Source organism: Triticum urartu, chromosome 3, assembly GCF_003073215.2.
Source record: "Triticum urartu cultivar G1812 chromosome 3, Tu2.1, whole genome shotgun sequence".
NCBI lineage: Eukaryota > Viridiplantae > Streptophyta > Magnoliopsida > Poales > Poaceae > Triticum > Triticum urartu.
Window position 1 is genome coordinate 292,771,150 of NC_053024.1, and position 12,937 is coordinate 292,784,086.

The 12,937-nt window shown below is 45.0% G+C and overlaps 2 protein-coding genes across 23 annotated transcripts; both read left to right on the forward strand.

Annotated features, from left to right (window-relative positions):
- The first annotated feature begins 831 nt into the window (after positions 1-831).
- Positions 832-7,035, forward strand: LOC125543849. 22 transcript variants are annotated; one of them, XR_007298892.1, is made up of 6 exons: positions 832-1,172; positions 1,300-1,421; positions 1,970-2,014; positions 3,012-3,086; positions 3,154-3,320; positions 5,999-7,035. XR_007298892.1 is itself a non-coding variant. In XM_048707336.1 (6 exons), the coding sequence occupies exons 1-5, from the start codon at positions 1,064-1,066 to the stop codon at positions 3,208-3,210; spliced, it is 408 nt and encodes a 135-aa protein (XP_048563293.1). In that variant the 5' UTR covers positions 832-1,063; the 3' UTR covers positions 3,211-3,226; positions 5,999-7,035. The 22 variants fall into 22 exon arrangements, 7 of the variants coding, with proteins under 7 accessions (XP_048563293.1, XP_048563287.1, XP_048563289.1 ...); XR_007298893.1 differs by having other exon boundaries at positions 6,211-7,035; XM_048707336.1 differs by having other exon boundaries at positions 3,154-3,226.
- Positions 7,036-11,134: 4,099 nt separating this feature from the next.
- Positions 11,135-11,551, forward strand: LOC125543852 (protein transport protein Sec61 subunit beta-like). The gene has a single exon (XM_048707338.1). The coding sequence runs from the start codon at positions 11,149-11,151 to the stop codon at positions 11,398-11,400; it is 252 nt and encodes an 83-aa protein (XP_048563295.1). The 5' UTR covers positions 11,135-11,148; the 3' UTR covers positions 11,401-11,551.
- The last annotated feature ends 1,386 nt before the right edge of the window (positions 11,552-12,937 follow it).

A 12,937-nucleotide genomic window follows, 5' to 3' on the forward strand; every position in this document is an offset into this window, starting at 1 on the left:
AACTTCTTTTTTCCCTTTTTGACACTTAAACTTCATTTTGTTCCCTACGTGACACTTTCATCCATTTTTCCATCCGACGGTGTTAACTATGATGTACAAAAACAATTTTACCTCTGATAATAATATATGTCACCAAGAAAGGGGAGAGAAGGAGCGTGAATATGAATGTATGAAAGTGTTGCGCGTTGGAGATTCCACGTTCAAGTATTCATATGCACCAGCGCCCGACCAGTCACGTTGCATAGCTCGATCCGCGACCGCAAGAGCGCGGCACTAAGTTGCTCACGCACGAGTACGTACAAAGCTAGCACAAGAACCATGCAAGCTAGCAACTTGATTGATTTTGCCTGAACACTGAACGCACATCTAGCGGGCACCTCACATGCGTACGCGAACCAGTAAAAGCTAGCGCTTAATCGATCGGATCAATTCGATCTCGGCGAAATACTCTCGTGACTATCCTACTGATTCGTGTATCTTTATTCTTAATAGACGAGTTGGTTAAATAGTTTCATCACTTTCGTCTGGTTTTTTTTCGTCCCATCTCCCATCATCATATCTTCTCACGTTGGTTTTTTTATCCTCATAATGAAAACTTTCCTAACTTTTCAAAATTTCCTAACTAGACATGTTACAAACGGGTAAGAAACGATAGCACATTACCAATCAATTATAAATCCTAACTTTCCTAATGCATTGATCTTTGCCTTTTGTTTCTAATTTCTACTCCTAATGTGTCAGCACTTAGGTCGGTTCGTTCGCTCGTTTCGGTCCTTTCCCATCGCACGACATCCTCCCCTTCTGCCGATTTTTTCCTCGCACGATCTCGTCTCCTTCCAGCGATTTTGAGTGGAAAAACCGGTCAAACCTGCCATGTCTCGCTCCTGAACCTACTCCTCCCGATCCAATCGTCCCGGCAATCATCGCACCTGCCCCTCCCGATTCAGCCCCGCTCTTCCATCTCGCGAGAGTCAGCCGCACCCCACCCGCCCCACGACCATGGCGATGTTTCGCTCCTCTATCCAATCTCCCTCTCCCTCTCATCCTACCGCCGCCGCTTCCCATGCTCTCGCTTGCCTGCCCCCCCTTGAGATCCGATGCCAACAAGCTACTATGGCGGCCGTGTGACACACAGGAAGGAGGAGTTCCCACAGCATCCTGCGCGGGGCAGGGTATGCTACTATAGGGGCTAGGGCATCCCCACCCCTCTCCCTTCCCTCCTTTTTCTCTCTACTCCAAGCTTCAATGACGGCAACTGTGGCCCCTACCCTCTGCTCCATCAGCTCCTTGTCTCTGCAGAGCGTGTCATCCTCCATGGATCCTGGTGGCGCTCAGGATCTCTCACCGTATGTCCAGCAATATCGGCCTTAAGAACGATTGTGGACTATGTCGCCTGCTCTAGAAATCGATGGACGCAACAGGTAGAACCGTAGAAGTATTTGTGTTTTTTTTTCTGTTAAAAAAAGCACATTGAGGCATGTGTGATGTTGATGCGTACGTGATGTCCAGGAGATTTCTGATGCAATTTTGAATGGGGACTTGAAATCTTCAGTTCAAGTTCTATTGTCATTGGATATTTGCGGACATTTGTTCATGCTTTTTCTTCGATTTTAGGCTGGAAGTATAAAGTATAAACACATGTACATAACCTTATTTTGAATTTCAGTCTCATCAAAGATGGGATGTTCAGAATAATGTAACATCGGCATGTTCTAATAAATAAAATAAGAGAAGGTTGGAGGCTTAGTAATTACATAGTCAGAAAAGTGGAACTATGGTGGATTAGAAGATATGTATGTGTAGCTGCAAGCATATGTATTTGGATTGTCGGCTGAACAATGTTTCAGCTGAAGATCTCTGGATTAGATATATGTCCAGCCATTCATTATTCCCATGCTTGTTCTAGCCGATCAACTACTGTATTTGATTGATGACATATAAACATTTTTTGATGGAATTGCACATCCAGACCCCTCATGGTGTTCAAGGATGGTTTCAGCAGCTGGCAGTACTGGTACGTACGTGATGCAGAGCAGTTCGGACCATGGAATTCTTCTACTCGATTCAGAACAGCATTAGCGTAATGTGTCGGTCTGTACTTACAGTTTATCGATCCAAATAGATTTGCAAACAACTTGCTTTTCCATCATGCTCATTTCTTGTTGGCATTAGAAAATATCTCTGTTTTTCACATTAGCACTTTCAATATGGATTGTTCTTCAAAGTGCCAAATGCCGCATCATTGCTTACGATTCTGCCTATTGGTGGGAGTGGTGCCAACAGTGTCCACATATGTATCTTCTCATTATTCATATTTTGTTGTTCAAGAAAGTTAAAACTATTAGCTTACTGGTTGCAGTATAACTATTTCTAGAATTTACAATGTGGTTTGTGTGCCTACCGATTTAACTTGATGAGAGAAAAATTAAATCTATGTTATTCAAATTTTAGTGGGGACCGTTTTTGATTTTTGAAAGCACTGCCTAGAAGGTAGCTCTAAATAAATCTTCAATAAAATCAGGATTTTTTTTTGTTAAATTTTGTACTTTTAGAAGCAGATACTGTTCGTTGTTTTTTTATTCACAACGGTACATGTTCAGTTATGTATTCATATATCACGTACAGAGTTTTAGATACAAAGCAAACAGCTAAAAGGTATTTCGGATTGGAAGAGCTTAATCTGTGATGTGTGATGTTTTCTAATGGCACTGTTTATTGTACTATAATTTAAGATATAACTCGTTATAATCCTGTTAAGTCGTACCTATACATCTGACAACCAACATGTGTAGTGATCTACTCAGCCATCTTCTTAAAATTGAAATTTCTTGCTAATTATAGCTGCGTGCGAGAATTGATTTTCAATCTGGTAGCCATTAGTATCTTGTAGAAGGGAGATTACTTTACTTCAGGGTACAGGATGTTCTGATCTTTATTTTTATTGCTTTCTTATATGCCACTGAATATTTTTTTACATTGACTTCCTTCCTTTCCTTTCATTCTCAGTGAAGAAAGGAAGCCTTGTGCCAAGGAGAAACAGAACTCTCGCTGTTTCTTGTGTTCACCGTACCGAAGAAGTGTCCAAGGTAATCAAAATCGTTTGGCGATACCCTTGCCTGCAATTAGATTACAACACATTTTTTATTATGACAGTTGAATGGCGCTCAAATTTATGTGCTAAAAGTAGCTCAATGCTGTTTACCTGAATGAGTGCCCACAAGTACAGGTGTGATGCTAATCTGAAGGTGTTTGTTTCAGTCTAAAGGCCATCCAGATCCTACTCCTGTACCTTTGCTAAAAAAAAGTTTGTTATGATGAAGGTACATTACGTGAAAATTATCCATGTTGTGCTATTGGAGGAAGACACTTGTTTTCTCACTAACACTCTGAATGTCTTCTTACCTTGTATTGTATGAATGCCTAAATTTCTTTTCTCATAAAAAGATGCAAATCATCTTTAACTTAATATATGTATAAATGTCAAGTAATTGTAGCACATGACCTGGTGTTTGTGCTTTATTTCCAAATAAGAACCAAGCTACTCTTTTAGTCATAATCAGCAAGAAGATTGAATCATCTTTATACTGAATCAAACACCTTGAGATTAAAGCCCCATCTTTATACCGAAACAAACACATACAGATTTTATTCCAAAATAAGAAACAAACATAATTAAATGGGAACTGATCCAGTCCCTTACCTCTCACCCCTATCGCTCCCGTGGACGACGGCTGGGTGAAACCTAGCTTTGCCGCCTCCCTCCACTCCACCCTCGCCGTCGCCGGAGGGTCTCCGACGCCGCCAAGCAAAGCTAGGGCAGCATCGGGGCGGCAAGGCCCCTCTTCCTCCTCACTGGAGATTGGTAGCACGGGTTGTGCTCGCTTGTCGGGGACATGGTGCTGGCGTGGGGCGCGATTGCGGTGACGTGTGCGTTCACGCAGGCTGTGTGGGGGTTCCAGGGTGAGTGGCGGCGCACACGCTGGTGTCCTCGTCGCCGTGGGATAGGCTTGGGTGCAAGAAGCGGGCAGTCCTCATCGATGGTCGAAGGGGTGGGAGGCGGCGTGGGCTTGGTTGGAGGGTGTCTTGCGGTTGCGCTGTTGACGTGCCTCGCCTAGGCGCTTGGTACCCTGGCTCGCCCGTATCTAGAATTGCCAGATATGGCGGGTGGCGGCGGCTGCCCCTTCGGCGACGTCGGCCAGGCAGCGGCTGGCCATGTTGGAATGGCCACCAAGACTTGTCTCTGTGCGTGGATGTCCTATCTTGCACCGCGCCGGGTCTTCATCATACACTCTGTCCTTGTCGAGGAATGAATTTGTGGCTGAATGGTTGTGGCTTGGTGCTCTGTTGGTGACGTGAAGGTCCGTAGGTAGTGGGTTGGGTCGCCGGTGCAACCGTGCTGCTTTGATGGCAACAGTTTGTTGTCGGTGGCGGGGTGCAGGTGGTGGTAGTGCCATGCCTTCTCCGGGTCAAAATTGGCGGCGCTTGGGTTGCTCGCATTATGGGGATGGCGACGACATGGGGCTCATGCTCGGGTGGGCCAGCTTTGGGCTCGAGACAGGTTGAAGACTTTGCTCCGAGTAGGTGAGGTAGGCATGGTCCAGGTGGTGCTCGTTTGTGGTGGTCATGTTAGCATTGCATCGGTGTGCGGATTGGCGCCGGTGACCCATGGAAATGGCGCTGCGTGAGCTCGCCTGGCCAAGGGCTCGGGGCTGGCTCGCCGGTGGCTGTCGACATTGTCGGAATCGTGTCTCCCGAGTCCATCAGGTATTGGCTAGGGACACAGGTGTGGATGTGTCCTACAGTTTAGGCGCCTACCTAGACTCTAGGACTGATGCCGGGCTAGGAGTAGATGGAGTGTCGTCGCTCTTCCTACCGTGGTTGAGTGCATTGTGATGTGGGCGGGGTGGCGGCCCCGGATGGCGGTCCACGCGGTTGCTCTTCAGCAAGCATCATTGCGGTGGTGGTAGCTATCGTCCCGGGTTGTGTGGGCAACGGGAGGTGTTGCCACGGGTAGCTCAGACGTGCCCTCTATCTCGGTGGGGTGGCGTCTTGATCCGGATTTGGGGATCTGACATCGCCGCACTACTTTTGGCGGCCTCGTGATGGCAAAGGGTGAGGTTCCTAACAAAAGCTCTGTGCCTTGGCGCCGACGGCGGCGACACCCGAGGGTGTCGTGCTCTTCTTGAAGACGTCATTGTAGTTCTTCTTTCCGTGTCAAGGCTTCGGGTGAAGACTTTTGTCCGGTGTGGACTCGACAGTGGCAACGCTCTGCACTGCTATCCCTCTTGGGGGTGTCGTCGAGGAGTTTAGGTGTATGAGGTTGTGGCGTGAGGGTGTTTAGTTATTCCGATACTTGTTGGTAGCATAATTGTGTGTGTGCTGCGTGTGCCGTATTTCCCCAGGTCAGCTTTGGAAGAGGGCTACCTCACCATCATGTATCATTCGGTCTATACTTCTTCGGTTGTTGCTTTATCTATAAAGTGGGGCGAAAGCCTGTTTTGAGAGGGATGTGGGAGGGGGCGGAGCAATCGGGCCTGGGTATGGGGAGGAGATGTACAAATGGGGGAGAAACAGACCTGCGTCACCGCCTCCTTCCTGGTCACTGGGGGCTCAAAGGGGTAAGTTTTGTGGGAGATGGGCAATTAGGAGGAAAACGGAGTGGGATCCGTCCGAATGGTGGGAACGAGCTTTGCGTTGGAGCCAAAGCGGCATGGAATTGGCCAGGTGTTTCCAATACGAATTTAGTATACAACCAAACATCCGTATTGAGATTAGATGATTACCAACTCAATATCTTGGGCTTCAATGAAGACATTTAAATGCAACGTTATATGTATTTTAGCTGCAACCATCAGTTTTTATTATACTTACTCAAATATCATGGGAATGAAGCTAAAAACAATATTCCTGATATTGTGCGAGAATTCTTTTTTTTTAGCCTTGAAAACAACAAGAGTCTCCTACTGTTATATATTACTCAAAATAAAGTACCGTACAGGATAATTACATGGCCAAGAAGCAAATAAAAAGAAAGCAACTACGATTTACAGAGAGAGGTTTGGGATGAAGCTATCAAGAAAGGAGACCAATTCGGGCTTAACTCTGAATTTGAGATTTTCCAAGTCAGTTTTGAGTGCTCTTTTCCAATCATACAGGGATGCAACAATCTTGTCAAAGTAACATATGTTCCTTTGTTTCCAAATGTTTCAGGCGGCCGGGACATTGATTGCATTGAACAATGGGTGTAGCCATGAAGACTTCACTGCATCAAACATCTCCTGAAGCTCCAAGTTGGTGTCCCATTGAATATTGATGGAGTTCCAATAGACCGCACTGAAGATGCACTCAAAAAACAGGTGTTTGTCCGTTTCCAGTGGTGTGGTGTTACAGAAAAGACATGAGTGACTGCAATATCAAAATGTCTCCGGTGGAGCATGTCCCTTGCGTTGACTCTGTCCATTAACATCAGCCAGGCGAACGCTTTAAGTTTCATGATACACTTTGTCTTCCAGATCATTGTGATGTATACGGGTGGCTGCAGTTCTCTGAAGAAGTTGGTGAATTTCTTGGGCCGAAACTGAACTTCTCCCCAACAAGTAATCCATTCATCAGCCATCATTGGTTCCAAGTAGAGATCATTTATATGATTCTACAGACATGTAATTCCTGCAGCGCCTCGGTAGGGAGGTCAAAGTTTTCAGAAGCATGTGGTCTGTCTTGGAATTACACTATAAAAATATCCTCCTCCCTTGTGAAAGAGAACATGTGTGGCAGCTTGTTGGAAAGGGGTTCGTCATCGATCCAAATATCTTTCCATAGAAGAATTGTGTCACCTGCTTTAGGAATGCAAGTTGTAACCCCTCTGTATATGTCCATCAACGAGAACACATCGTTCTGTATATCTTTCCATAAAAGAATCGTGTACAATTTCTTAAGCGCAACAACTAGACATTGATTTGTAATAGAATTTTAGTTGGATCATCACTCTATGTATACATAGTTGATTTATCATTTTTTATCAATTTACATTGCAAACGAATTGGACTACAATAAATACCCGATTGTGCTCGTGCTATTTTGTTTCTACATGTGAAATTTGACATGCATTATATTTACATAATTTCCAGCAAAATATTTTCGTGACACGTGACAAGGCACCGACATTTCTATGCTATCTTATCTCTGCATGTGAAATTAAATAGTCATTGTGTTTATATAACTTAACAAAAATATTTCAAAAGCCCGTGACAACGCACGGGCACTCTACTAGTATACATTGGTAGTGAGGAGACATTTTTTTGAAACGATTCGATGGAGACATTTTACTCAATGGAGGCGTGAGCTTGTGCAGCAAATTGAGGCGTGAACACAGCTCAGGGACATCACCCATCGAGGTTAAACTACCACCCGCGAGATTAATCTGCACAAAATTATACACTACAGTCTACAGTAGAGGCTGAATGGGTAGTTATTATTCCACTCATCATAATATTATTAGTCCCCTGCAATTTTTTTTAATGATTAGTCATGTATTACTATTTTTTTATTTATCCAACCACGACAAAATATATCACATTACCTCTTTGTTTGCATGTGAATAATCTAGTCATATACTATACTAGGGGTAAAAATGTCTTTTTATGTCAGACTTAACACTGTTACTAGTCAAATCTGACGGAAGTGTCACATAGGGAACAAAATAAAATTTAAGTGTCAAAAAGGAAAGGAAAATGTTTTTTAGGCCAAAAAGGGAAGCAAATTTTAAGAAAAGGCCAAATAAGAAATTCTCTCCAAATTTAATGAGATGTTCTTGTATCAAGTTGTAAGATAATTCAGCAGGGTGAATTAAATATTTTGCGAGAAAAAATTAATCTCATTCGCAATGAGATTGTTTTGCGAGAGAAGAAAGTTCTCAATCGCAAATAAGTACTCTAGAGGTACGAATTTATCTTTGCAAGAGAAAAAAATTCTCAATTACAAATAACAGATGTAATTAATCTCTACACGTGACAAACGTGGAAATATATTACATCGCTGATGAATTCTGAAATACATACATTGTACTCGACAGAAAAATAATAAACAGGTCTAGAACAGACTAAATACTGCTAGAACTACTGTTATACAACTAAGTTGCTGATAAGCTGAACTAGTACTGGATTACTAGTGTAGAGATCAAGCAAATAGCAAATAAACAAACAGCCACGGTACTGTTGGTGCCATGATTCCCTGCCGATGCACATGGCCTTGTAAAGGCGGTCATACTAGTCAATCTAAAGGATAAGGAGAGAGACCAGGGAAAGAAATCCCATGCAACTCATCCCCAATCCTCGCGAAGACACAACCAGGCGGAGAACACCAGGTCGGCCGGCCGCATCATTGGCGGCGAGCAAAACTCCCGCCGCGCTCGTCCTCACATGAAGAACCACCGGGGAGATGGGAGCCCGAGCGCCGCGGGCTCCGCGTGCCGGAGTGGCCGTTCGACGGCAAGCACGCCAGTGGGACGCCGAGGGCCAAGAGGCGGCGGCGAACTTCCACGCGCGGCAAGGGCGGGTGGGTGGCCGGAGTCGGGGACAGCAGGCACAGCGGCGTGGCAGCGTCGCCCGGGACGCGCGCAACCGTCGGCAACCTCTGAAGCGGTGCGTCGCCGACAGCCTCAACAACCGCTGGAGTCTGATGCTGCAGCGGCGCGGCCCCGACGGTTCCAACCTCCTGAGGCGCTGCTACCACCGGGTCAAACTACCCATCCATGCGCTGAGCACCAAAACGGCGGCGGCGGAGCCACCAGTGCCGGATCGATGCCCCCATCGGCCTCGAGCCTTGGTGCAGCCGGACCGGCGAAAAGCCGGGCGGGCACATCGGGCTGCACGGGCTGGTTCGAGGGCCCCGCGCCGTGCCGGTGGTTGCGACGGAGGTTCTGACGGCGCTGGTTCCAACCTCCACGCCGGAAGCGGCGGAGGTCGCGCACATGACGCTGGAAGTGGCGGTGTCGGCCAACACCATGGCGGCGGTGGCGAGCGACGAAGCGGTGGCCACGGCCATTGACGCGAAGGAGGCGAAGAAACAGGGACATTGGAACTCGAGGCATGGTTCCGTTTCTCACCTTTTCTCTTTTTTTCTTGTCTTCTCGTCGGAATCGCTCTCGCCGGAGAGCATGCTGATAGCCTGTTGGAACTAATCGAGAGGCAAATCGAGAGACAACAATGAATCAAACTATACTTTATTGATGATGATTGTACATTTATATACATAGGGAACAGACGTCTTGGAGGGATGCGACCGCTCTTAGAGGCGCCGTTTCAGGAACTGCCGTGACACTTCGCTGGAGTCCTGGTACCGTACGCGATGTGTAGGAAGCGGGGATTATCCCGTAATAACCGCCAGGGTTATTTATTTTTAACACTTTCGACGAGATTAACTATGTCAACTTTGCCGGGCGGGCGGGCGGAAGACTTCAGACCTGTAACCAAACGAACGGCCTAGATCGACGAATGGGGAGGCGCATCGTCCAATCAGATCGCGCGGGCCACGTCACGCACCGCGAGCGGACTTTGGGCTCAACCCGACCCGGAAAGCGGCTAGCCCGTGCATAGATATAAGGGGCACGCATCACGGAGAGCATTCCGCGCTCGAATTTCACGCACCAGGTTTGGATTTGGAAGCCAGACGGACAAGAGGAGAGGAGGATCAGCGAGGCCGTGTTCATCAGGTACGCGCGCGTAATCCTCCTATCTCATCACCACCATGCTGGATTGATTCCCCGCCTGCGCGTCGTGTGTCCAGAGAAGATGCGTTACCTTGTTGTCTTTGTGGTTTAGATCGCCTCGGCTTGCGTCCTAGGGATTTCAGATTTGGTGAAATCTTGATGCGATTTCGGTTCCTTTGATCTGTTCGATGGATGGTTCGTTGGTGTGCCGATCCGCCGGTGTTTCTCAGACACGCCATGTTCGATCGTGTGTTCATCCGCAGATTCTAAAGGGTTGTTTCGTAGATTCAGATTGGGCGTAGGAGATTTATTATGTTGCGTACGGTCAGTGCGACCCGTTTATATATGGTTAGATAATTTTCGCCTTCTATATTTGAATTCCTGATACGAAGAACCATGCTAGCATCCAAATTTCACTGCTTGTGTTATTTCTTTACCTGATCAATTGGCTCGTAGGCCTGCGTGTGCTCACTTTTTTTTACCTTCATGAGTTTTTCATTTTTTCTAAGATTATATCGTACGAGGAGACTCACAGGGCTGCAATTATTGACAGGATCTGAGCGCACTTTTGTGTGACTGAAACTAGCATCCTCAGATTGATCCATTTTAAAATCGACTGAACATCTCTTGTTCACGCATATGCTGATTATTATTGTTCTATCCTGCATCTTTGTTTTGAAACAAAATCCTATACTGGGAAGAAAAATATGGTTGTTATCTAAAGATGCACCTCGGAAGACAGCCTACTTATAGATTGAAAGAGAGTACAGCACTTTGATCAGATATATAGTTCTCCCTCCGTAAAGAAATATAAGAGCGCTTAGATCACTACTTTATAGTTATCTAAACGCTCTTATATTTATTTACAGAGGGAGTACTTATCAAATTTGTTCCTCCCTTTACTGTCACGACACTAAAGTTTACTAAAAATGGCGTATAGATGATGTAAACTAATTCCCCTGGTGTATTGATGATTGATAATTGGATTTTGTGTCGCCCCACACTGAACAAGTGTCAGTTAACTGTTGAACAAATTCAGTCGTTTGTTCTGACAACACATAACACAATTTGTTGATAAAAAAATTCAGTATTTTATTCTTACAAAATTATCGGATTCGACAAAATTCAGTACGACTCTGAGCAACATTTTCGTTTTGGTTCCATATTGTAGGTAACCTTTTACTACTAATTTTTCATAGCATTTGGATGCAACACTGTATTTACCCTTCTCTTAGTCAACAGAAGATGTAGCGAGACACCATCTGATGCCATATGACTATGCTTGCTCATTTTCTATATACCTGTGTACTTCTCCAACAAACTTACTGATGATGCCATTTGATCATTTGGAACACCATGTATGTTTTGGTCTGTTATGATACTAGTGCTACAATCCTTCTGATCGAACCTTGTACTTATTACATGTAGGTAGATAAAACAAGATGGTGGCTAATGGCGATGCACCTGCAAGAGGGAGTGCAGCTGCAGCTGCAAGCTTGCGCAGACGTAGAACCACCAGTGGTGCTGCCGCTGCTGGAGGTGGTGGCGGCGCCAGTACAATGCTTCAGTTCTATACTGATGAGGCTGCTGGGCGCAAGATGTCCCCAAATGCTGTTCTGATCATGAGTATAGGGTTTATTGCCGTCGTTGCCGTACTCCATGTTTTCGGCAAGCTGTACCGCACCCCTAATTAGGTTCCATATATACAAGCTGAGTTTATGTGTCTATGAAGTCGTAGACTTTGCATAGCAAATGACTGTCGGGTCCTGAAAAGATTTACCTTACAATACTGAGATGTTATTGTCGAATCTTTTGCAAGCTGTTTGTCTTGTCGTTTGTTCTTTACACTCACTGATCTAACCTTGCGAGTTATTTGTATAGGTACAGTATACAAAATGCAATCTATACAATTTAGTAAACAATCTAATCTAATAAGTTTTTGTTTGGCTACTCTGACCAACCCGTTTATATAAGAAAACGTGGTTCTTGGAAACCCAGGATTTCACAATTGTGGGGAAATGACTATTAGTTTGTTTTCCTAAAATTGCGATTAACTGATTTTCTCACTCCTCTTTCCTTACCTCCTTTCTCAACTCTCCGTTTTTCATACTTGCGAAAGATCAGTGAGTGTAAAGAACAAACGACAAGACAAACTAATACTTACAAATGACTATTAGTTTGTCATTGTCATTTGACTTGGATACTCTTATGTATTTTCTCTAAAAATAATGCTTAGATGTGGTCAATGTAAAGATAAGTCATGGCATGCTGCAAGTACTTCGTTTTGGTATTGTTTGCAGCCATCACTAATCACGCACAGGACGGCATAACTTTAAGAGGGTGCTTGGATTCAAGAGACTTATTTTAGTCTGACTAAAAATAGTCATTTTAAGAGGCTAAAGTTCCAAGCATCCCTGACTAAAACAGGGCTAAAACTAGTCTTGAGACTAAAATGTTTTAGTCAGGGGTATCCCTACTAAAATATGGATTAGTTCTCTCTCTCCTCATTTAACTCCTCTTCTTAAACACATGCGAATTCTGAATTGCAGGGTTTGGAGGATAATAAATGCTCATTAACTTGATTTTAGTCTCTTTAGTATTTGGATCCAAGCATGGGTGAGGCTAGCAAGTTTTAATCCCACTACTTTTAGTCATGAGACTAAAACGTATCCAAACACCCTCTGAGTTAAAAGCGCCGTTGGTTTGTTACAGCCAAAAAAATCAACTTATCTCAATTGCATGCACGCGGCAGGGCCCACCATAACAACCAGAGTCACGATGCCAAAGTTTTGGCACAACTTTTTCGTGCCCTCGTCTCGCCCACGCGTCGGCGAGAATTACACGGAGAAGCGCTGGGCATACCAGGCGAGCCAATCTTTTGGTGTCGATCCAAACAGCTACCAAATTACATGGGCAAGCCAATTTTTTGGCAGGGTCAGCTTTGGCAGTGATCTAAACAGGCCCTAAAGTTTCCAAGTTCAAATTCAACGGAGGCCATGGAAAGAATTCACAACAAATGTTCCTCACGAGGCCCGCGCAATTTACAAGGTGCTACTTGTGAGCCGCGCTGAGATTTTCTCGAAGAGGAGAGGATGATGCAGTACATTAGAGATAAATATTTTCCACAGTTAAGAACCAAGGTTATCTATCCAGTAGGAGAACCAAGCAACACCTCATTAGCAGCATCTACATGCAAAATAACAAATACTTGCACCCAACGCGAACAAGGAA

What these genes read in the sequence shown, in the direction of transcription:
- LOC125543849 (XM_048707330.1), top strand. Translation starts at nt 1,064, where the DNA reads ATGCTCTCGCTTGCCTGCCCCCCCTTGAGATCCGATGCCAACAAGCTA. An exon ending in AGCATCCTGCGCGGGGCAGG is followed by an intron (nt 1,173 to 1,299) that starts GTATGCTACTAT and finishes TTGTCTCTGCAG; the next exon opens with AGCGTGTCATCCTCCATGGA. An exon ending in GTACCGAAGAAGTGTCCAAG is followed by an intron (nt 3,087 to 6,050) that starts GTAATCAAAATC and finishes TACGATTTACAG; the next exon opens with AGAGAGGTTTGGGATGAAGC.
- LOC125543852 (XM_048707338.1), top strand. Translation starts at nt 11,149, where the DNA reads ATGGTGGCTAATGGCGATGCACCTGCAAGAGGGAGTGCAGCTGCAGCT.